Below are 22,916 nucleotides of genomic sequence, written 5' to 3' on the forward strand. Positions count from 1 at the left end.
ATCCGTGTACGTTTGCAAAGCATGACTGAGTGAAGAAGCTCTTTCCACGTTATTTCTTCAACAAAATGCTTGAAATGAACGTTAAGATACAGGTATCAATGATAATTTTAGCATTTTGAAGAAATAAAGGATGCATAATTAAATTCCCCACCTTTGCACATGCGCACACGTGTTCTAGTTCATTCGACGTAGTTCTGACGATTTTTCATTTAAACCTTTTAAATTTTTTTATCAAATCATGTAGATAAACTAATTTCTTATAATTTTAATCTTTTGGACTAAATTAATGAGCTACAAACCGCTGAAATGTAAGAAAATAATTGTGAATAGACCGATCCATTGATACGATGTCCGGTACTGAACATGGTTTACCTTAGTCCAAATAATTATGACGTCTGGCAAGGCTATTTTATTTTTTTTCTGGGACGCCTTCCTACGACGTTGTAGGAAGGCGTCCCAGAAAAAAATTTAAAATAGCCTTGCCAGACGTCATAATTATTTGGACTAAGTTTACCTGTCAACTGAACAGGTAGATATCACCTGTCCAACAACTTATTAGCCTTGATTAAAATTAGAAAGTATTGAAGTAGGGGCTGTTTTGATAGTAATTAATCATCATGTCACTTTTATGACCGGAAATGTGTAGATGTTAAAGGCAAAAGGTTGGGTCAAAAAGATCGTGACATATGTTAAAATGACCGAAAAAGCCTTGAAAACTAAAATGTATATGACATTTCATGCTTTGCCCAGCCGGACTTTTACCGGACATTAATCAAATGTCTGGAATATATGACCGTTTTGGAAGCCCTGCTTCAAAGGTTCTGTTGGAGTCTCAATGACTCCTGTCTCTGGTTTAGAAGGGGATAAAAATACAAAAAAAGAGAGCAAAGACGAACAGAAAATTTGACAAATGATCCCTTATATTAGATTTTGTAACAAATAACATTTACAATAACAATTTTATTGCACCCAATGGTCATTTTGACAATTTCGATGAATGGAAGGTTATGGCCAATATCTTTTAATAATTAGGGGTCGAAAAGGGGTGCAGAAAACAACTTTTTTTCTAAATTGTCTCTTCTTGAAGCTCATCTAATACTGGGAACTAACCTTAACCTCTGGTTCACTATCATACAATGAAGATGTGTCATCAACCCAGTTGTTGATCCAGTCAGCAAAACTATCAGATCTGTAGGGAACATCTAACCTCATAGCTAGCTCCTTCAAGGCTTCTTCCTGAGAGAACAAAATTTAAGTGTAAATAATTGTAACAAAAGTTCTCAAAATGTGGTTGTCAAAAGGTCATACCCAAACGAAATTTTGCAAAGGAACTACTCAGTTTTGGTATTTTGCAATATATATATAATGGTAAGGACCAGCAGATTTTCTTTAAGAAACACCAGGGACAGTCTGCACGGTTAGCCACAAGTCTGATGCCCTAGACTAGTAAAATTTCATTCAGACTAGTAAGTTTTTGCAAAACTTTGTTTGGACCAATAAGAAAAATGTCAGAATATTGATCTTGTTGAAAACGTTTTTGGTGCCGACTGCAGGGAAAGAAAAGATTTCCATAACTTTGTTTATGTTATAAGCAAGTTTGTACTTGGATTTGCTCATTTACCATACAATTTTTTTTTTTTGCATTAGGCAGCCTTCTTTTTCTGACATTCAATTGAATAGCTCCTATTTCAATTTCAAACAAACTCATTTAAAACATATCAATTTTAATATGTTGCAATGACCAAAATCACATGTGTTATAGAAAACAATATTATAACATTCTAGACAATGCCTTGACTTGAGAGTTTAGTTTGTTGAACCATGCAGCTCAACGCTTGACTTTATTCCAGGTGATTTGGATTAAATACCCAAATTTTTTTTAATTTTTTTTTCTACGTGAATAAATGACTAAAGTTGTTCTACTTTATTTTCTCACTCTTGTTTATTCATCTAACTGGACCGACTTTTCTTATGGACATCAATGGACTTGATATTAGGAGCCAAATAAGGCCCTTACTGCTCCTACCCTTTTAAAGTTGTATTTTTATTTATCTCACACAGAGTTGTTACAAGAATTCTTTAATGTTCAGAGATATTAGCACTTTATCAAGTTGAGTGGTCTGATATAACAAGCCCAATCAAACAAACCAAGAACCAACCTTGCATGGCCATTGTTATATTATAGTTCATTTCTGTGTGTGTTACATTTTAGTGTTGTGTTTCCGTTGTGTCGTTTGTTTTCTCTTATTTTTGAGTGTGAATTCACATAACTATAAGACGACTGTCACGGTTAACTTATCTATCCCAAATTCATGTATTTGGTTTTGATGTTATATTTGTTATTCTCAAAGAATTTTGTCTAATGTTTAGTCTGTTTCTGTGTGTGTGTGTTACATATTTTAATGTTGTGTCTTTGTTCTCTTATATTTAATATGTTTGTTACCCCTATTTTGTTATTTGACCATGGATTTATGAGTTTTGAACAGCGGTATACTACTGTTGCCTTTATTCATACTGCTGAATTGGATAAGTCCAGGTGGACAATATAATTCTAAACATGAGATAAACTATGGGACCTACACATCAAAATACCCAGGCCAAAAATAAATTAAAGTGTTTGGTATTGCCACCTACCAACCAGAAAAGCAGCACATCTGAAATTTTATGATACAAATCATTTCAATATTTCAATTTTTTTTTTTAAGTTTTATCTTGCTTTAATTGTCTATAAAATTGAGAATGGAAATGGGGAATGTGTCAAAGGGACAATAACCCGACCATAGAGAAGACAAAAGCAGAAGGTCACCAACAGGTCTTCAATGCAGCGAGAAATTCCCGTACCCGGAGGCGTCCTTCAGCTGGCCCCGTAAACAAATATATATACTAGTTCAGTGATAATGAACGCCACACTAAACTCCAAATTGTACACAAGAAACTAAAATTAAAAATAATACAAGACTAAGAAAGGCCAGAGGCTCCTGACTTGGGACAGGCGCAAAAATGAGCGGGGTTAAACATGTTAATGAGATCTCAACCCTCCTCCTATACCTCTAGCCAATGCAGAAAAGTAAACGCATAACAATACGCACATTAAAATTTAGTTCAAGAGAAGTCTGAGTCTGATGTCAGAAGATGTAACCAAAGAGAATAAACAAAATGACAATAATACATAAATAACATCAGACTACTAGCAGTTAACTAACATGCCAGCTCCAGACTTCAATTAAACTGATTGAAAGATTATGTCTTCATCGTATGATATTGTAACTTATATAATGTTTTTGACCCAAAATAATTCCTGACCTACCTACCCAACACTTTGATCAATCAATGTATGCATTAAAGGCAACACTGAGCAAATAATGTTTAAAGTGTGGCACTAATACTTTACCTCTGCCTCTTTTGTATCAAATTGTTTTCTTGTCTAAAACATGTAACTCATGTTATTGTCCAAAAAAATATTCCCTACAAACCTAATTTGAACCCTATGAGGTATGGGCATGCATCATTATAAACAGATAATTTTTTAAGTGTGGCACCAATACTTTACCTCTGCCTCCTTGGTATCAAATTGTTTTGTCATTCCCATTGAGTTCATCAGTTCCAGTAATTCATCTTTATTAACCACCCCACACAATGCTGCTAACACTTCCTTAGCCTGTTCTCTTATGTCCTCCTATAAAACAAATTGTGTATCATGTGTATGGCAAAATCAATCAATAAGTTAAATGAATCTGGTCAGTTTTCAACCTCCCTATGATCACATCATAAGCATATTGTTCACCCTCCTTAAAATCTAAACAAAAGCACACACTGAAATTATTGAGTTGGTACTTAACACAGAATGTGGAAAATGGTGGAAAAAACTGGATTATCAAAATTATTTTTACTTATCCTTTTTTTCCTTTGTTTGTTGATATATATATAATTAATAAGCAATAAGATATTTCATTAACAAACTTTCAAATAAATGGATTTTTCATTTTTAACTTTCACATAAACAATCTTTAGTTTTAAATTTTATCTAATTCTATAAATTGTATTACAAAGAAAAGTTAACTGCTGAATCCTGCAGTTTTGTCAAACAACTTTCCCTCTTATGAATAAAAAGAGAAAACAAATAATGTGTCCATAGTACACGGATGCCCCACTCACACTATCATTTTCCATGTTCAGTGGACCGTGAAATTGGGATCAAAACTTTAATTTGGAATTAAAATTAGAAAGATCATATTATGGAAAACATGTGTACTAAGTTTCAAGTTGATTGGACTTCAACTTCATCAAAAACTACCTTGACCAAAAACTTTAACCTGAAGCGGGAATGAAAGAACGAACAGACAGACGGACGGATGAAGGGACGAACGAACAGATGGACAAACGGACCCACAGACCAGAAAACATAATGCCCCTCTACTATTGTAGGTGGGGCATAAAAACATTACATTGAGAGATATATATATTATATGCTATTTAATCTGTGTTTTCTATCGACTAAAACATTTATGCAATGTGGTGTTGTCCCAAACATTCATTTCATAGGGAAACTAACATGTGCTTTTATACATACAAGAGTAAATGATAGGTAAACTGTAATAAAAATTTAATCAAATATTTTTTTATTTGTTAAAAAGCTATTTCAAATGATATAAGCAAAATGATCCAGTGCCTAGCTTGGCCTTGGGATTACTGTAATAGACCTGCCAACTATATCCTGATTGACTGGGATAATCCCCCATGAGAGGTGTTGACTTGAATTTTGAAATTCTTTATCGTTTAAACTGAACACCTCAAAACAGGTATTCAAATGTGTTTTTTAAAGGGTATATTTGAGCAAACACATATACTAATTCAGACAATAGAGTATGAGATTTAAAACAATATACAAGGAGCATTTGGTCCGCTTGCACTTAAAATCGTTGGCAGGTATGTCACTACAATAAAGGACATTATTTAAATAGACACACTGGTTGATCAGGTACAAAGTTATAAATACATTTTAAACCAGGAAGTAAAATCAATCTAAGGACTGGTTCATTTATTTTTCATGGGTGATTTAGTTTAATGTCAGTTTATTTTTAGTTTAAATTACTTTATGTCTGATACAAAAAACAACCAGAATTTGTACGATATGAATAAAAATGGCAGAATTACTAATCAAAATATTGGAAAAGAGAAATAAAACTGGAAAAAATAAACTTTTCCAACTTGTTTTACCTTGAATTACATCAAATGATATAGATTATCATGGTTACAATATACAAAGTCTGAAAGGTATTCAGTTGATAGCAAACAATTCGTATACCGTATAAAAATGGCTCAGAACTTAATGCTTTGTCAATTCTGTGAAACTTCAAATGAACCAAAATATAAATGTGTAAATTGTGATTTAATTTTGTGTGAAGGATGTAAAATTAAAATTCATACAAAAATAAAGAAAACTGAAGTTCACCAGGTACTTGATCTAAAAGAATTCAGTAACTTGGGAGCAAGTGAAACTATTCGTCATTTAGACCTCAAAGATATTCATTGTTCTATTCACAATGCTGAACAATGCATTATTTACTGTGAGGATTGTAAAGTGCTGCTTTGTGCAGTCTGTCTACTAGAATCCCACCAAACTCATACTCTAGCAAAAATCGCTGAAGTGTATCATAAAAAGGTAAAAGAACTTCAAGAGTTGGAAAACAAGATTCACCAGGAATTGCCTTTCCATGCTGACCTTGAAAAGGAACTGAAACAAACTAAATCCGTCGAAAATGACCAATACAATGAAATAAAACAAAGGATCTTGAAAAAGGAAAGTGAACTAAAAGAAAATATCACTAAGCAAAGAGAAAATCTCATCACAGAGTTAGACAAGCTGTGGAAACCAAGGGAAGACAAAATTTCAAAACAGTTAACAGATACTGCAGAAAAATGTGACACCCTTGCAAGAAAGAAAGCTCAAATTGAAGAGACATTCCAATCCCACAATGCAACAGCTATTTTTACAGCTTCTGGTAAACTGGACAATGATTTACCTACAAGACCAGTGAATACAATATCTGAACAAAAATTATTATTTTCCGAAACAAGAAATCTTGAAAATACAAAAGAAGTCTTTGGTTCTGTATTAATTGGCCCTGAGTGCAAAATCACTGGATCATTTACATTAGATACAGAGGATGACGTCTACAGGATTCAAACTTTGGAAAATAAAACTAATATCTTGTGTCTTTATAAAAAATCTACAATTAAATCTTTTGAACTTAAAGATTCAAAATGTATCACTACAAGTATAGCAAATAATGCTGAAGTAGATATAATTGACTGGACAAAAACCCAGGATAATAAATCATTTTTCGCTGTTGTTGAATCATCAGAAATAAAATGCCTATCAACTTTTACATCAGACAGTAAGATAGAAACATTTATGTCTATCTCACCACTTTTTGCCATAGGAATTCATGCAACTAGCAAAAATATTCTTATAGGATTTAAGGAGGATGGACCAGCTTTTCCTTTACAACAAGAAAGTAGAAGAGGAATACTTGTATATGACTATAACTGTAGACATATGAGAACATATGAGTATGACACAAACAATCAGAGATTATTTACATTACCAGATTACATCACAACTAATATAAACAAAGACATCTGTGTGATAGATCATACTAATATTACATGGGAAGGTAGGGTGGTTGTTCTTGGAAAATATGGGAACTTAAAATGGACATACAAAGGTCATCCCAGCATAAACTCTAAAAAACTTTTTATTCCTATGGACCTTGTTACCACTTCAAAAGGTTCAATTTTAGTAGCAGACAGGGACAGCAATGCTGTTCACATGTTATCAAAGGAAGGTTGTCTTCTCACTAGTCTGAATGAAAATCATGGTATTAAGAGACCATTATGTCTAATTATAGATCAAGATGGTCAGTTACAAATAGGATGTTCTGGAACAAAAATTGGGCTCAGTAAAATTCTCACTGTAGGTATGTCGTGCTAAAGACAATCAAGTATTTTGATAACTATTTACACCACTGGGTGGATGCCACTGCTGGTAGTCATTTCTTTCCCAAGGGGTATCACCACTTTTATTCACCAGCCCAGAAGTTAGCACCTCTGTCGTGTTGACAAGAGTATCAATTATATGTTTTTGTTTTTTAATAAACTAACTGTTTTCAAAAGTATGAAATACTCATACATTTGAACAACTGGACAAGTAATTATTTTTGTCTGGGTTGCCCGTGGACAAGTTAAAAAATATACAAGTTAAAGTTCAAATCCAACAAAAATATAGGATTTATTTCAAAACGTATAAAGATGTTAAATTTATGTAAAAGAAACCAAAGATCTGCAAGTGAAAAGATATATTTAAGTCAAAATATCAATGTTCATGACGATAAATATTGAATAACACTGGAAATAGATCGATTCCCAAAAAGAATAAAAATAAGTATGCGAACCAGAGTCAAGTAAAATTGCATTTGGCCTTGTCCATTGACCTGAGATCTTCAATTAGGTTTTATCCATCATTTACTGGAAGTGTTATTTCTTTAGATTTTGAATCGAGATTCAGATTGATAAAATACACCGGGTAAGCAAGACAAAAAGAATGACGAGTCAAGTAGAAAACTTGAAATCAAACAGAGAAGGATAAGGTGAATTAAAAAATTACGGAAGCGAGAATTTCAGACATCGTGGATATCAGATTACTCCTTGAAAAGAAATTCAGAAAATGAAATATATTTTTGTCTTGTTTATAGATCTACAGTCAACCTTATTTATTGTCAAAGTGGTAAATAGACATGATAGAAGGGACACTTTAATTGCCCATCAACTATCAAGAAAAAAACAAGCGTGTTTGTTGTGAGAAACAATTAGTTATGATTATGTAGCTTTCATTTCTTCACTCATATCCTCAAAATTTAGTAAATTTAACTGGGTACCACTTTTATTCAAAAACTTCAAAATTGTCCTTGACATGTCATTTCATTTGGTTGGTTTGCAGTTGGGTTTCTGTCCCATTGATGTTATGAACCTATTTTCTACGTTCCTAAATTTTACACATATATACAAATTGATTTCAATTTTTTGTGATGCAAAACAGGGCTTAAAATCATATATTAGCTAAACAATAAAATATTTCAATATTTTTTTGGGCCATCAGCCAGCAAGTAACTTTTTATCCGGACATGTAAAATTTACAGTTTTACTTGCCAAGGAACACATACTGACAACAAATATTTCCACACCCCCTGCCCAGGTAGAAATTTCTGTATTTTATTCAGAAATTATTGCGATGTTTTTATAATTGTGAAAAATGGGACAGGTTTATTATTGCAATAATTCAAACTTACATTTTGAAATTTAATGTATTAATTAAGCAGGATTTTTCTCAATATCACAAACATTGAAATCACCTTTTAGTCTAAAATGACAAAATCACTATAATAATAAATGTCTGCAATAATTTCTGAATTTACAGTGCCGTATTAGGCACAACTTTTTGGAATTTTGGGTACTCAATGCTCTTCAACTTTATACTTGTTTGGCTTTTTAACTAATTTGATCTGAGCGACAATGATGAGTCTTATGTAGAGGAAAAGCGTTTTTGACATATCAAATTATAAGCCTTGTACCTTTGAAGTATTAGTACGAAGTATCATGCAAGTTTTCTCTGAACCTGCCACTTAAAAATTACAGTCCCCTATGAATATATGAGATTATAGTCTGTTATGTTCATTTCACTATTCATCTGACAATTGTTTATCTGCTCCTTCTAAAGATATTGAATAGTTAAGCACTTTTTTGTTTTAATACAACTGTTTAAAACAAAAGAATTTAAACGAAAAAAATGACAAATTTCTGCAATTTGGCATTTCTATATCACTTTCGTTTGTATTTGTCCCAATTTTTTCTTGGCAAATAGAAACAATTCTTTCAAAGATAGTCCAACAAAATTATTTCCTCTTGACATACATATGCTTCAGCATTTCTGTACCCAACTAATGACATTGCATAGTCAGGTCCAAGGTCCATTTACAAACATGACTGATTAAAAAAAATTTAACATGACAATTCAAGAAGAATTTTATTAACTACAAATAAAATTTCCTATTCTGACCCAAATCATCATGATCATGGATTCACGTTATGGTATTTTCATAAATATTAGTTAACTTTACTTTTTCTTATGTAAAAAAATATTTGTATTGAAAGTTTACCACATGTTTTTAACATGCAATTATTCTATGTGTAGCCATTTTTTTTTTATTCTCTTACTAATCATCTACTACAACATTTGTTACATTTACCATAAATGACCTAGAAATCATTAATTAAGAAAGTTCCAATTGCCGAAATGCATTCTTTTATACAAATTCATTTTCCAAAACAGATTTTGCATATAAACTTAACTCATAAGAGTGACCTATATTTTAATGTTCAATAAGGTATTATGAAGAAAGACTTCAGTTAAATTTTTGGCAATTTATAGATTTAATAAAAGTGAAATCCTATCACATGTCAAAAAACAGAAGCCAGTTAGTTATATTGAATGCCAAAATGCAATTGTAATCTCCTTTTTATTGTGGGTATGTTTTACCCTTTCTAGAGACTTAATTTTAGGGGGTTTCAAACATTGCTAAATTAATCTATTTATATAAGAGAATATCCCAATTTAACATATCTTTAAAATCATGTTATTTCTGTTCTTACCAAAGTAGTGAAAATAATGGTGATTGACTTTAGTCTGCAGATTTGATCTTTTACCATTTCTTTTCTTTTTATTAATATGGTCACGTTAAAAAAATGTGGTTTCTTGAATGTGGGACATATATTTCAGTTTTGATACAGAAAGCATATCTGTTGGAATTATTAATGTCATTTAACTAACTCCTTCTATATCTGTCTATGATCTTATTCTTAATACCTATATAGAAAAAGCAATAAGCACTTATTTTGGTTTGACAAGGGCATCATGGGTAGAACCAAAGACCTCCAACACTCAAAGTAAACAAAGCTAGGACACCACTCAGAGAGTAGTTCATCAAGAGAGAGTTTAACATAAAAAGAATTTGGAAAGAATATTATTCATGAGAGATCGTAGAATTAGTCTGTTTTCAAATTAATCACATTCATATAACACATTTATGACCTTTATTTCATATGCCATTTTTTGTGTCAGTCATTTCATCAGACAAGCCTTTGTTATTTCAAAGTGCCAGTAAACTGTAAACATTGAGCCTCACATTGACTTCTCTTAATCATTGCTAATTTTTTTGTCCATTTATTGCAACAGGTTGTTTTTGTAGCTTCATTTTACCCTAATAAACTGTGGCTTTAAAAAAATTATTGTTTATTGTATTCTTATTATAAGTGTAAAGAAATGTTTCCAGAGAAAAAAATATTCATGGATAGCACACAATTCAGATTATATTCACATACTAGGCAAGATGTGATTTTACCATACTATTAACAGGTCATCCCATTTCTCTTGTAAGTTTAGCTACCTTCAAAACCAATTATAACCCACCATATTCTTAAGGAAATTACTGTTAAATCAGGAATAAGAGAGTTGTTTTTCACTCGTTCTTTTGGTTGATATTGTTTGATTTTGTCAATTTTTATTGACTCCCCCTTTTTTGAATTGGAAATAATTATATATATGTTTAACTTTATTTTGAATATTAAGACAGCAGATTGTTTGATCGGCTTTTAAAATTGGTATTTGTATGTTGTTGGAATTACAGAATCCTTTCTGTTGCCCAAGAAATTCTAGTTTCATAAATCCACACACTTGTCGCACAATTAAATTCATTATAGAAACCTGAAAAAAATGACATCATGGCTACCAAATAGAAATAATTAAATTACATAGATATAGGTAGATGTGGTATGAGTGCCTTCAACGAGGAGCCTTGGCTCACACTGTACAGGAAGCTATAAAGGGCCTCAAAAAATACTAACTACAACTGGTGTAAAACCATTCAAACATGTATGTTTCATTGTTGTACTTTTGATCTGACAGACAACAAACAATCTCAAAGCATTCCAATTTTTTTTTTTTTTTTCGAATAAAAGAGAGGTGAAAGGTACCAAAAGGATATTCAAACTTAAAAATAAACTGATGACGCCATTTGTATAAAAGACAAAAGTTCAAACCCTGTGATGTATTGCCTAGTGTACTGACCACAATTTAATATTAAGTCGTTAAAAACAAAGATTTTACTGTTTCACATGATCAAAAACAATGAGGTCAAGGTCAGATAAACCCTGGTAAGACATATATGTACACCTTTAAATCGTTCTTTACATTTAATATGGGTGATCTTTTCCTTATAGTGTCAAAGAAACAAGCCAAACAGTGACAACACTAAACATTGACCAACAAGTGAAACTGTGAGCTACTGCTCACTGATGATACCCCCGCTGCAAGTGGATAATTTTAATAGTGTAAAAATATGCAAGTGTTCGGTAAACAGGAAGTTGTTGAGTGATGAATCTGAAAACGCATCACACGGTATAGCTGACTTGTATAAATCCTGAAACCAAATTTCTGAAATCCTTGTATTGTAGTTCCTGAGAACTAGAGGCTCTAAAGAGCCTGTGTCGCTCACCTTGGTCTATGTGAATACTAAACAAAGGACACAGATGGATTCAAGACAAAATTGTGGTTTGGTGATGGTGATGTGTTTGTAGATCTTACTTTACTGAACATTCTTGCTGCTTACAATTATCTCTATCTATAATGAACTTGACCCAGTAGTTACAGTGGAAAATGTTAGTAAAATTTTACAAATTTTGTGAAAATTGTTGAAAAAAATGACTATATAAAGGGCAATAACTCCTTAGGGGTCAATTGACCATTTCGGTCATGGTGTCTTATTTGTAAATCTTACTTTGCTGAACATTATTGCTGTTTACAGTTTATCTTTATCTATAATAATATTCAAGATAATAACCAAAAACAGCAAAATTTCCTTAAAATTACATATTCAGGGGCAGCAACCCAACAACGGATTGTCTGATTCATCCGAAAATTTCAGGGCAGATAGATCTTGACCTGATAAACAATTTTACCCCACGTCAGATTTGCTCAAAATGCTTTGGTTTTTGAGTTATAAGCAAAAAACTGCATTTTACCCCTATGTTCTATTTTTAGCCATGGTGGCCATCTTGGTTGGTAGGCGAGGTCACACCACACATTTTTAAAACTAGATACCCCAATGATGATTGTGGCCAAGTTTGGTTTAATTTGGCCCAGTAGTTTCAGAGAAGAAGATTTTTGTAAAAGTTAACGACGACGGACGACGACGACAACAGACGCAGGACGCAAAGTGATGGGAATAGTTCACTGGGCCCTTCAGGCCAGGTGAGCTAAAAATGTGACGGAAATTTTCAACTTGGTTATGATGTGTAAAATAGTACAAGTGTTCGGTAAACAGGAAGTTGTTGAGTGATGAATCTGAAAACGCATCACACGGTATAGCATACTTATATAAACCTTGAAACCAAATTTCAGAAATCCTTGTATTGTAGTTCCTGAGAAAAATGTAACTGAAATTTTCAACTTGGTTATCATGTGTAAAATAGTACAAGTGTTCGGTAAACAGGAAGTTGTTGAGTGATAAATCTGAAAAGGCATCAAACAGTGTAGCAGACTTATATAAACCCTGAAACCAAATTTCAGAAATCCTTATATTGTAGTTCCTGAGAAAAATGCGATGAAAAATATTCATGGGACGGACGGACTGACGGAAGGACAGACAGAGGTAAAACAGTATACCCCCGTTTTTTCAAAGCGGGGGTATAATAAAACAGTATACCCCCCTTTTTTCAAAGCGGGGGTATAATGAAACATGAAAAAATGTATTGGTCAGTTGATACAGACAGATGTATACACCTTACAATCATTCAATGCTTCAAATATATTTAAACTTTTCCTTGGAATATCTTAGAAAATATTTATTGCTTCACAAGGAAAACTAAATATTAACCAATGAGGTAAAGGTCAGAGGAATCCTGCCAGGCAGACATGTAAACCTTACAATCATTCCATAGACTAAATATAGTAAACCTATATTCTTTATCATGTTTATATAGTATGTTAATTTTAAAACTAGAGGCTCTCAAGAGCCTGTATCGCTCACCTGACTATACTTGGGTTTTTTAAATCATATAAAAAAGATAAAATTTGGCTACAAAGTAACAACACTTGGCCAGCACCTCATTAAGAAAGGAACATTTATGCTATGTTTGGTTTCATTCAATTCAGTGGTTCTCTGATGGGGGAGTGAGTGAGTAGAAGAAGACTTTTATATGCATTTTCCATAGGGTCCTATGTTAAACTAAGCAAACCCTGTTGGCAACCATCTTGGAAGAGGGATTGGCTACAAAGAAACAACACTTGGTCAGCACCTCATAAGGAAAATTTATGCTATGTTTGGTTTCATTCCATTCAGTGGTTCTCTAAAAGAAGTCATTTGTATGTATTTCCCATTGGGTCCTTTGTTAAACTAAGTCCCCGGCTGGCGGCCATCTTGGATGATGGATCGGCTACAAAGTAACAAAACTTGGTCAGCACCTTATAAGGAACATTCATGCCATGTTTGGTTTCATTCCAACGAGGGATGACAGATGATGGACGCCAAGTGATAAGAAAAGCTCACTTGGCCCTTTGGGCCAGGTAAGCTAAAAAGGACAAAAACAAAAAAACTGAATTTCCAACAGTATTTTCAAAAGTTCTCTTCCTAGTTTTAGTTTTTGAAATTATGTGACCTAAGTTTCATGGTAAGCTGATCCCTTTTCCCTCTTTGATACATGGGACAGAAGAAAGCAGGAATAAGAGCAGGTGGGATCATAACATAGGTGTCAACATTCAAAATCTCAAAACAGGGAAATCTCCCTCAAACAACCAAAATATTTCTGCAGGGAGATTTTCTGTGCCATTGTACTGGCTCTTCACTGTTTTTTTTTGTAATGAGGGACAGAAGGACTTTCTTGAAGACTCAGGAACTGGACTTTTATTTTTTCAGGCAATCGGAGTTGACACTTATTAGGACACAGGAATACATCATAATTCTCTATAGATAATTGTCAAAATATAAATGTTAAATTAGTCTATAGTATAGTGAGATAATATTTTATCTATTTACAATGCAAATAAGAAATATCGGGATCAGATAAATAGTTATAAATATTGAACCACGAATACTCACCTTTTATTATCAGGTGGTTTAGATAACAAGAGTAAAGTCTAAAAAACATATAATTTTGTATAGTAACACCCTATTAAATCTGCCTAAAAATGGCTCAGAACTTAATGGTTTGTCAGTTCTGTGAAATTTCAAATGAACCAAAATATAAATGTGTAAACTGTGATTTAATTCTGTGTGAGGGATGTAAAATTAAAATTCACACAAAAATAAAGAAAACTGAAGTTCACCAGGTGCTTGATCTAAAAGAATTCAGTAACTTGGGAGCAAGTGAAACTATTCGTCATTTAGACCTGAAAGATATTCAATGTTCGATTCACAATGCTGAACAATGCATTATTTACTGTGAGGATTGTAAGATTTTGCTTTGTGCGGTTTGTCTTCTAGAATCCCACCAAACTCATACTCTAGCAAAAATAGCTGAAGTGTATCATAAGAAAGTTAAAGAACTGCAGGAGTTGGATAGTGAAATTCACCAGGAATTGCCTTTTTATACTGACCTTGAAAAAGAACTAAAAAAGATGAAATCCGTTGAAAATGACCAATACAATGAAATAAAACAAAGGATCTTGAAAAAGGAAAGTGAACTTAAAGAAATCATCACTAAGCAAAGAGAAAATCTCATCACAGAGTTAGACAAGCTGTGGAAGCCAAGGGAAGAAGAAATATCAACACAGTTGAAGGAAACTGTAGAAAAATGTGATGTCCTTACAAGAAACAAAACTCATATTGAAGAGACATTTCAATCCCACAATGCAACAGCTATTTTTACAGCTTCTGGTAAACTGGACAATGATTTACCTACAAGACCAGTGAATACAATATCTGAACAAAAATTATTATTTTCCGAAACAAGAAATCTTGAAAATACAAAAGAAGTCTTTGGTTCTGTATTAATTGGCCCTGAGTGCAAAATCACTGGATCATTTACATTAGATATAGAGAAAAGCATCTACAGGATTCAAACTTTGGAAAATAATACTAATATCTTGTGTCTTTATAACAAATCTACAATTAAATCCTTTGAATTTAAAGATTCAAAATGTATTACTACAAGTATAGCAAATGATACTGAAGTAGATATTATTGACTGGACAAAAACCCAGGATAATAAATCATTTTTCACTGTCATTGGATCATCAGAAATAAAATGCCTATCAACTTTTACATCAGACAGTAAGATAGGAACATTTATGTCTATCTCACCACTTTATGCCAGAGGAATTCATGCAACTAACATGACTAACAAAAACATTCTGGTAGGATTTAAGGATCAGGGAAATAATTTCCCACTACAAGCGGAAAGTAGAAGAGGAATATTAGTTTATGACTATAACTGTAGACACATGAGAACATATGAGTATGACACAAACAATCAGAGATTATTTACATTACCAGGTGTAATCACAACAAATATAAATGAGGACATATGTGTTATTGACATCACAAATAAATGGGAAGGTAGGGTGGTTGTACTTGGAAAATATGGAAACTTAAAATGGACATACAATGGTCATCCCACAATAAACTCTAAAAATAATTTTAATCCTTGGGACATTGTTACAACTTCCAAAGGTTTAATATTAGTGTCAGATTATGCCAACAATGCTGTTCACATGTTATCTATGGAAGGTTGTCTAGTCACTTGTCTGAATGAAAGTCATGGTATTGAAAGACCTTCATGTTTAAATATAAATCAATCAAGTCAACTACAAATAGGATGTTATGAAATGAAAAGTAGGCAAAGTAAACTTCTCACTGCTGATATTTCATGCTAAAGACAAATATATGTTATTATGAAAGTATGCAACAATGTTCCCTTAACTTGCTATGATATAATTAGAAGGACATTAATATATAAATTTTGTTTTGATTTTCAAGCTACATTTCTCAAACCTTTTTAGTCAAGGCTTGATATGATATGTCTGCATGTTTAAACTGAGTCAAAAGTTTGACCCCTGTAACACATATTTCCACCTAAAAGTTTTAAATAATTAATAGTACAAATATCCTACAATTTCATTTCCTTGTTGCACCAACATGACTAACAGATGCCATTGCTGATCTGTATATTATGTAGGGTTAGCAATGTAGCTATGCCTTTTCATGAAATCCTATTATAGAAAGAGGTTTTACTGTATATGATATTAATACATTTTTACATTTACCTGAGAGTCTATGAGTCTTGCTAGAACATCCTGCCTGTCAACAGTTTAAAGAGATTTTACCATAAATAATATTAATACATTTAAGGAATGACTGTAATATTTTTTCTGTCTATGAAGAAATAACATAAACTAGAGGCTCTAAAGAGCCTGTGTTGCTCACCTTGGTATATGTGAATATTAAACAAAGGACGCAGATATATTCATGAAAAATTGTGTTTTGGTGATGGTGAAGTGTTTGTACATCTTACTTTACTGAACATTCTTGCTGCTTACAATTATCTTTATCTATAATGAACTTGGCCAAGTAGTTTCAGTGGAAAATGTTAGTAAAAATTTACAAATTTTATGAAAATTTTAAAAAATTGACTATAAAGGACAATAACTCCTTAGGGGGTCAATTGACCATTTCAGTCACGTTGACTTATTTGTAAATCTTACTTTTCTGAACATTATTGCTGTTTACAGATTATCTCTATCTATAATAGTATTCAAGATAATAACCAAAAACAGCAAAATTTCCTTAAAATTACCAATTCAGGGGCAGCAACCTAACAACCAGTTGTCCAATTCATCTGAAAATTTTAGAGCAGATAGATCTGGACTTGATAAACAACTTTTTCCACTGTCAGATTTGCTCTAAATGCTTTGGTTTTTATGTTATAAGGGCTATTCCAGTAAAATTTACCTAGGAGGGGCGGAACGCCGACGATATTTTTTTCCATAGGTGGGGGGTTATCAACATAATTGTATTCTGGAGGGTGGTGGTCCCGATTTAAATTCATTTCTGTTGGTGGGGGGTTTCTGAAACATATTGTTCCCCCTGTTGTGAAGGAAGATTCTCCTGAAAAGGTCATCCGACTGCAAATAAAGTTGGCAGACCACTAATTTTAAGCGTCCGTTTGTGTTCTTGTCAAACCAGTGATCGGGAAGGACGTGCCCCCTGCGCCTATAGCGCATATTGACAAGAAATGGCGCATACAGTGACAAATGTAAGCGCCCACGTGGCGCACGATACTTTTCACTTCGTTTCGAAACGTTTAGATATCGTCAAATGAATTTCCGATCGTGTTCCATGCCGCCATGTGTGTGTACACAACTGTGTAATGTTCCTCCAATAATAGGAGCACTTATATATTTTTGGGACGTCTCGGATGTTTACCTATGATAATAGAACCATGCGATTTCACGTCTCGGGTGTTTTCCTATTGTAATAATAAAACCATGCGGTCTAACTGATAACCCGAAAAACGTAATTAACCATCATTCATGATATATATTTTTTTTATAAACAACTTTAAATTTGTTAAATTTGGCTAGTACAGACGAGATTTAGCCCTTATAATAATCTCATTTAGTTTAGCTTGCTATTATTTCGATTGAAGAACCCCATAGACTTTTTAGGAATATAGTTTTTGTCTCCATAAAAGACGCTTAACTGTCCTTGTCATTTTTTGGTCTTTGGCTCATTTTGACATTTTGTAAACATGACTTCTTCAGCGATTTGTTGTTTTGTTCTATGAATTAATGGTACTCTATACTGTTATTCTTGTCACCGTGATGAAGATATAATGATACAAGAAGTGCAGAGGAATTGCCTGAAATGTCCTCTGATACGGAACGTCTGGAATAAGTATGGTATCGACGAAGACCCAAATTTAATGTAAAAAAAACCAACATGAACATGAACAAGGCAACAGTACCAGTTTAAACATTGTAAATAAAGGTTAACTTAAATATTGTTGCGGTTGGAAGAAGTTATTGTATATTCATTGAAATTGAAATGGCAGAATTTGCTGTACTTAAATCTCTTTCCTTGCAAAGAATATGTCCTTAATAAGGTGGACTGGCCAATTCTTTGCAATTTTTGTCCCAAATAATATTTTATTGCATACAGTTGATAACAACTTCAAGTACCCTCTCCCTTGTATACCGTCTCCCCACAAAAAAATATGTGTGGGTGACATCCAAACTATGCGGTCCATAAAAAAATATTTATATTTGGCACAGACAATTAGATTTTTATTGCGCATGTTGCGTGGGTGGTATTGAAGGAAAAAAATGGCCTAATTTTTGCGGAAAAATATGGCCTTGTTACACAGGAGAGTATATCATCTTCCTCAACATTTGCCTATTGAAAAAAAAAATGTATATAAGAAATACAAAAAATAAAAAAAGAATTACATTGTGCCTACCAAAAATATTTTATGGCTCAAACTAAACTCTGAACATCAAATGGTTGGTGCCAACCAGTTTCCCCACCTGAAGAATATGTCGTACCTGAAAATGTTATTGACAGTTTTAAAAATAAAATGGGCCATAATTAAAATCGCACCCCCCTTTTTCGGTCACAGTGAGCTATTGCCGTCATGTTGCATCTGTCGTCTGCTGCTCCATAACATTGTTACATGTTTCATTTTATATTTTAATAGCAACATAGCTAGTATAAAAAAGAAGATGTGGTATGATTGCCATTGAGACCAGAGGCGGATTTAGGGGGGGCCAGAGGGCCCCCCCTTTTTGGATGCACTGAAATAGATAAACCAACAAATTTTACATTTATTTGACAGGATGCAACATTTTTGTATACTTTAAAAAACTAGCTAACTTTTATTTTTTTTCTCTAGGTAGGGGGTCTTGGAAGAAAATACATGTTCTAGGTGGGGGTGTATTTTTTTAATCTTTTCCATAGGTGGGGGGTCAAAAAATAAGTGGCGTTCCACCCCCCCTGGATAATTTTTACTGGAATAGCCCTAAGCCCAAAACTGCATTTTACCCCTATGTTCTATTTTTAGCCATGGCGGCCATCTTGGTTGGTTGGCTGGGTCACTGGACACAATTTTTAAACTAGATACCCCAATGATGATTGTGGCCAAGTTTGCTTTTATTTGGCCCAGTAGTTTCAGAGGAGAAGATTTTTGTAAAATATAACTAAGATTTACGAAAAAAATGGTTAAAAATTTACTATAAAGGACAATAACTCCTAAAGGGGTCAACTGACCATTTTGGACCTGTTGACTTATTTGTAAATCTTACTTTGCTAAACATTTTTTCTATTTACAGTTTATCTCTATCTATAATAATATTCAAGAAAATAACCAAAAATAGCAAAAATTTCCTTAAAATTACCAATTCAGGGGCAGCAACCTAACAAAGGGTTGTCCGATTCATCTGAAAATTTCAGGACAGTTAGATCTTGACCTAATAAACAACTTTCATCCTGTCAGATTTGCTCTAATTGCTTTGGTTTTTGAGTTATAAGCCAAAAACTGCATTTTACCCCTATGTTCTATTTTTAGCCATGGCGGCCATCTTGGTTTGTTGTGCGGGTCACCGGACACAATTTTTTAACTAAATACCCTAATTATGATTTTGGCCATATTTGGTTAAATTTGGCCCAGTAGTTTCAGAGGAGAAGATTTTTGTAAAAGATAACTAAGATTTACGAAAAATGGTTAAAAATTGACTATAAAGGGCAATAACTCCTAAAGGGGTCAACTGACCATTTTGAACCTGTTGACTTATTTGTAAATCTTACTTTGTTTAACATTTTTTCTATTTACAGTTTATCTCTATCTATAATAATATTCAAGATAATAACCAAAAACAGCAAAAATTTTCTTAAAATTACCAATTCAGGGGCAGCAACCTAACAACGGGTTGTCCGATTCATCTGAAAATTTCAGGACAGTTAGATCTTGACCTGATAAACAATTTTACCCCATGTCAGATTTGCTCTAAATGCTTTGGTTTTTGAGTTATAAGCCAAAAACTGCATTTTACCCCCATGTTCTATTTTTAGCCATGGCAGCCATCTTGGTTGGTTGGCGGGGTCACCGAACACAAGTTTTAAACTAGATACCCCAATGATGATTGTAACCAAGTTTGGTTGAAATTAGCCCAGTAGTTTCAGAGGAGAAGATTTTTGTAAAAGTTAACGACGGACGACGACGACGCCGGACGCCGGACGCCGGACGCCAAGTGATGAGAAAAGCTCACTTGGCCCTTCGGGCCAGGTGAGCTAAAAATGTGGTGCGCACTGAATAATGCTTGTAGCGGGTTATTTAACAGTGTGCACCACATTTTTTTATATTATTTCGAATAGACAGATAAAAGATAAAATATTAAAGTTATTTCTTATAATCTAATTCTAAATTCCATTTAAACCGGAGTAAACCATGAAAAAAGGTTGATGACGTCACGGTAACATGATCACTAAATTATGTCTATTGGATGATAAACTAAACACCGTCAGCCAATCAGAAGACGTGTTACATCCAAAATTAATTTATTTCTACATTTACCTGAGAGTCTATGAGTCTTGGTAGTATAATAGCTAGAACATCCTGTCTGTCTACACCTATCACCTTCAGGGTACTCAATGCATCCATTTTAAATGAATGGTTATCTCCACTTAGCTGTACAGACAATTTACTGATAATTCTGTCTAGGTAATGGTCCTGTATACCTATATCCCTGAAATGCAATAAATAAATTATTCTCCACTGTAGTAGTTTTTCCAGTTTTAGCAGTCCTAGTCATTAATCCTGTACTGAATTTGAACAATAGCGAAACAGAAAAAAGTCCAACCCAAAAAGGAACTGTAAATTCAGAAATTAATTCTTGCATTTATTATTGCGATTTTGTAATTTAACATTAAAATGTGATTTTATCTTTGCGATATTGTGAAAAAATCTTGTTTAATTCAACTAAAAAATTTCAAAATGCAAGTTTATATTGTTGTGAATATAAATGTTGATTTGTTTGCAACAATAAAAACATTCCAATAATTTCCAAATTTGCAGTAACCAAAACATGTATATTTATCCCCCTTAATCATCCAATTTAAGGGCATACGATACAGTTTTGATCCTGTATTTACAAGTTCGTGAAAATTTGCATATAGGCTACTTTTTACCTGATTAAATCAAATATGTAATAAAAAATATACCTTCATGTGCTACTTTTTGAGTAAAATGAGGTCGAAATTTTGTATATTTGCTCAAAATTCAGATTTGTGGCCGTAATTTCTTTTTCGAAAGAAAGACATAACTTTTTTGTTATAAAAGATAAACACAAATTGTTTTTTGTTAAATAATCGGTAATTTCTGTATTTTATAAGTATCCTAAAAAATTATGCATTTTTTATTCAGAAATAACTCATATTTATCAAATGTTCATGAATTGAGGAAAGTACGTCATTTTTTGCTGCATGTTTATCAAAATTAAAAAAAATCCTCTATTTACAGTTTTATAAAATTTGGGTCACATAATCTCCCTGCAAAATGAAACAAATTGCTGTTTTGAAAAATAGGGGTCCATGAACTCGTTTTCAAATTAAATCAGCTTGAATGATAAAAATCAGTCGAAAAATGCATCTTTTCCCCGATATGTCACAATTTGACGTCGCGAAAATAACATTTTACGTTAGCAACGTCATTACCTCCCCTGTAACTGTATCGTATGCCCTTAAAAACTACTTGGCTGATCTATTATATATATTCTATGGATATCTAGAAGTTTGACAAACACTAATTTTGATCATTGAGAAGCTTGATATTTCTTTAACAACAGAATGTGATTAAAACATTCGGCAGATTTTTACAGTTATTTCCCTGTTGTGTAATGTACCACCTTTTTATTCTGATAACACACCCTTTAATTTAAATTGCCAGGAACACCTCTATTATTTATTACTAATTGTTTCGGTCGCTTTATTGCAACAGGTAGTTATTGTAGCTTGATTTTGCCCCAATAAAGTGTGGTCTCAAACAAAGATTGAAGTGTTTGTTGTTATTATATTAATTTTACATCAATCTATCAAACTGCATCCAAAAAAAATAATAAACACATTCAGAGGATAAACTTGATACTAATAACTTAGTCCAGGTCACTTGGAGATCACTAATTGCTCCTGTTGTCAATCATATCCTTTCTGTTAATAAATATTAGCAAACCTAATCAAACATATTAATCAGGAGATATGGTATAATTGCTGATGAGACAAAAACAAAAGATATGAACAAATAACATTTTTTGATTTAAGCGTCATTTATGATTTTTTCGTAAACGAAACACGCAGCTGGCGTAAATATTAAATTTTATTCCTGATATCAATGATGAGTTTATTTACACTACAGAACAGCCTTCAACAATGAGCAAAAACCCATACGCTATATAATACTTGTGAATTACTCCAAATAAAAAAATGTATACTACTGGGAATGGTTCAATGTTACACAAACCAATGTATAGAAATGATGTATTCACCAATTTTACTATCACAAGTTACAGCTAAACAGCTTTCAACAGTGAGCAAAACCGAAGATTCAATATTACACAAACCTATGTATAGAAATGATGTAATCACAGATCTTTTTATGGAGATCCTCGTCTTCTGTATCCAACATTCTGATTAGATTCTGGAGGATGGAATCAAATGAGGCAGTGCCATGTAAATCAGGTAAAAGGTCATCCATCAGTTGGCGGATTACATCCATATCTACAGCTGGTAACATGCCTTTCCTGTGACCTGACTTACTGT

General features: G+C 32.9%; 3 protein-coding genes across 3 annotated transcripts in view; 2 read left to right on the top strand and 1 right to left on the bottom strand.

The window, feature by feature from the left end:
* LOC143058020 (uncharacterized) overlaps positions 1-22,916 on the bottom strand; it is a 71,237-nt gene extending 48,321 nt beyond the window's left edge. Inside the window, exons 1-4 of the mRNA XM_076231480.1 lie at positions 22,718-22,916; positions 20,677-20,848; positions 3,551-3,676; positions 1,111-1,236 (exon numbers count right to left, since the gene is read on the bottom strand). Of these exons, the coding sequence (XP_076087595.1) occupies positions 1,111-1,236; positions 3,551-3,676; positions 20,677-20,848; positions 22,718-22,890 (597 nt within the window). The 5' untranslated portion in view covers positions 22,891-22,916. The remainder of the gene's footprint in view (positions 1-1,110; positions 1,237-3,550; positions 3,677-20,676; positions 20,849-22,717) is intronic.
* Positions 5,257-6,994, top strand: LOC143059318 (uncharacterized). The gene has a single exon (XM_076232799.1). It carries the CDS (start codon positions 5,315-5,317, stop codon positions 6,992-6,994), a length of 1,680 nt encoding a protein of 559 aa, XP_076088914.1. The 5' UTR covers positions 5,257-5,314.
* On the top strand, positions 14,301-17,023 carry LOC143058021 (uncharacterized). Its single transcript, XM_076231481.1, has one exon. The coding sequence runs from the start codon at positions 14,315-14,317 to the stop codon at positions 15,983-15,985; it is 1,671 nt and encodes a 556-aa protein (XP_076087596.1). The 5' UTR covers positions 14,301-14,314; the 3' UTR covers positions 15,986-17,023.

This window comes from Mytilus galloprovincialis, chromosome 14 (assembly GCF_965363235.1).
Source record: "Mytilus galloprovincialis chromosome 14, xbMytGall1.hap1.1, whole genome shotgun sequence".
Taxonomy (NCBI): Eukaryota; Metazoa; Mollusca; class Bivalvia; order Mytilida; family Mytilidae; genus Mytilus; species Mytilus galloprovincialis.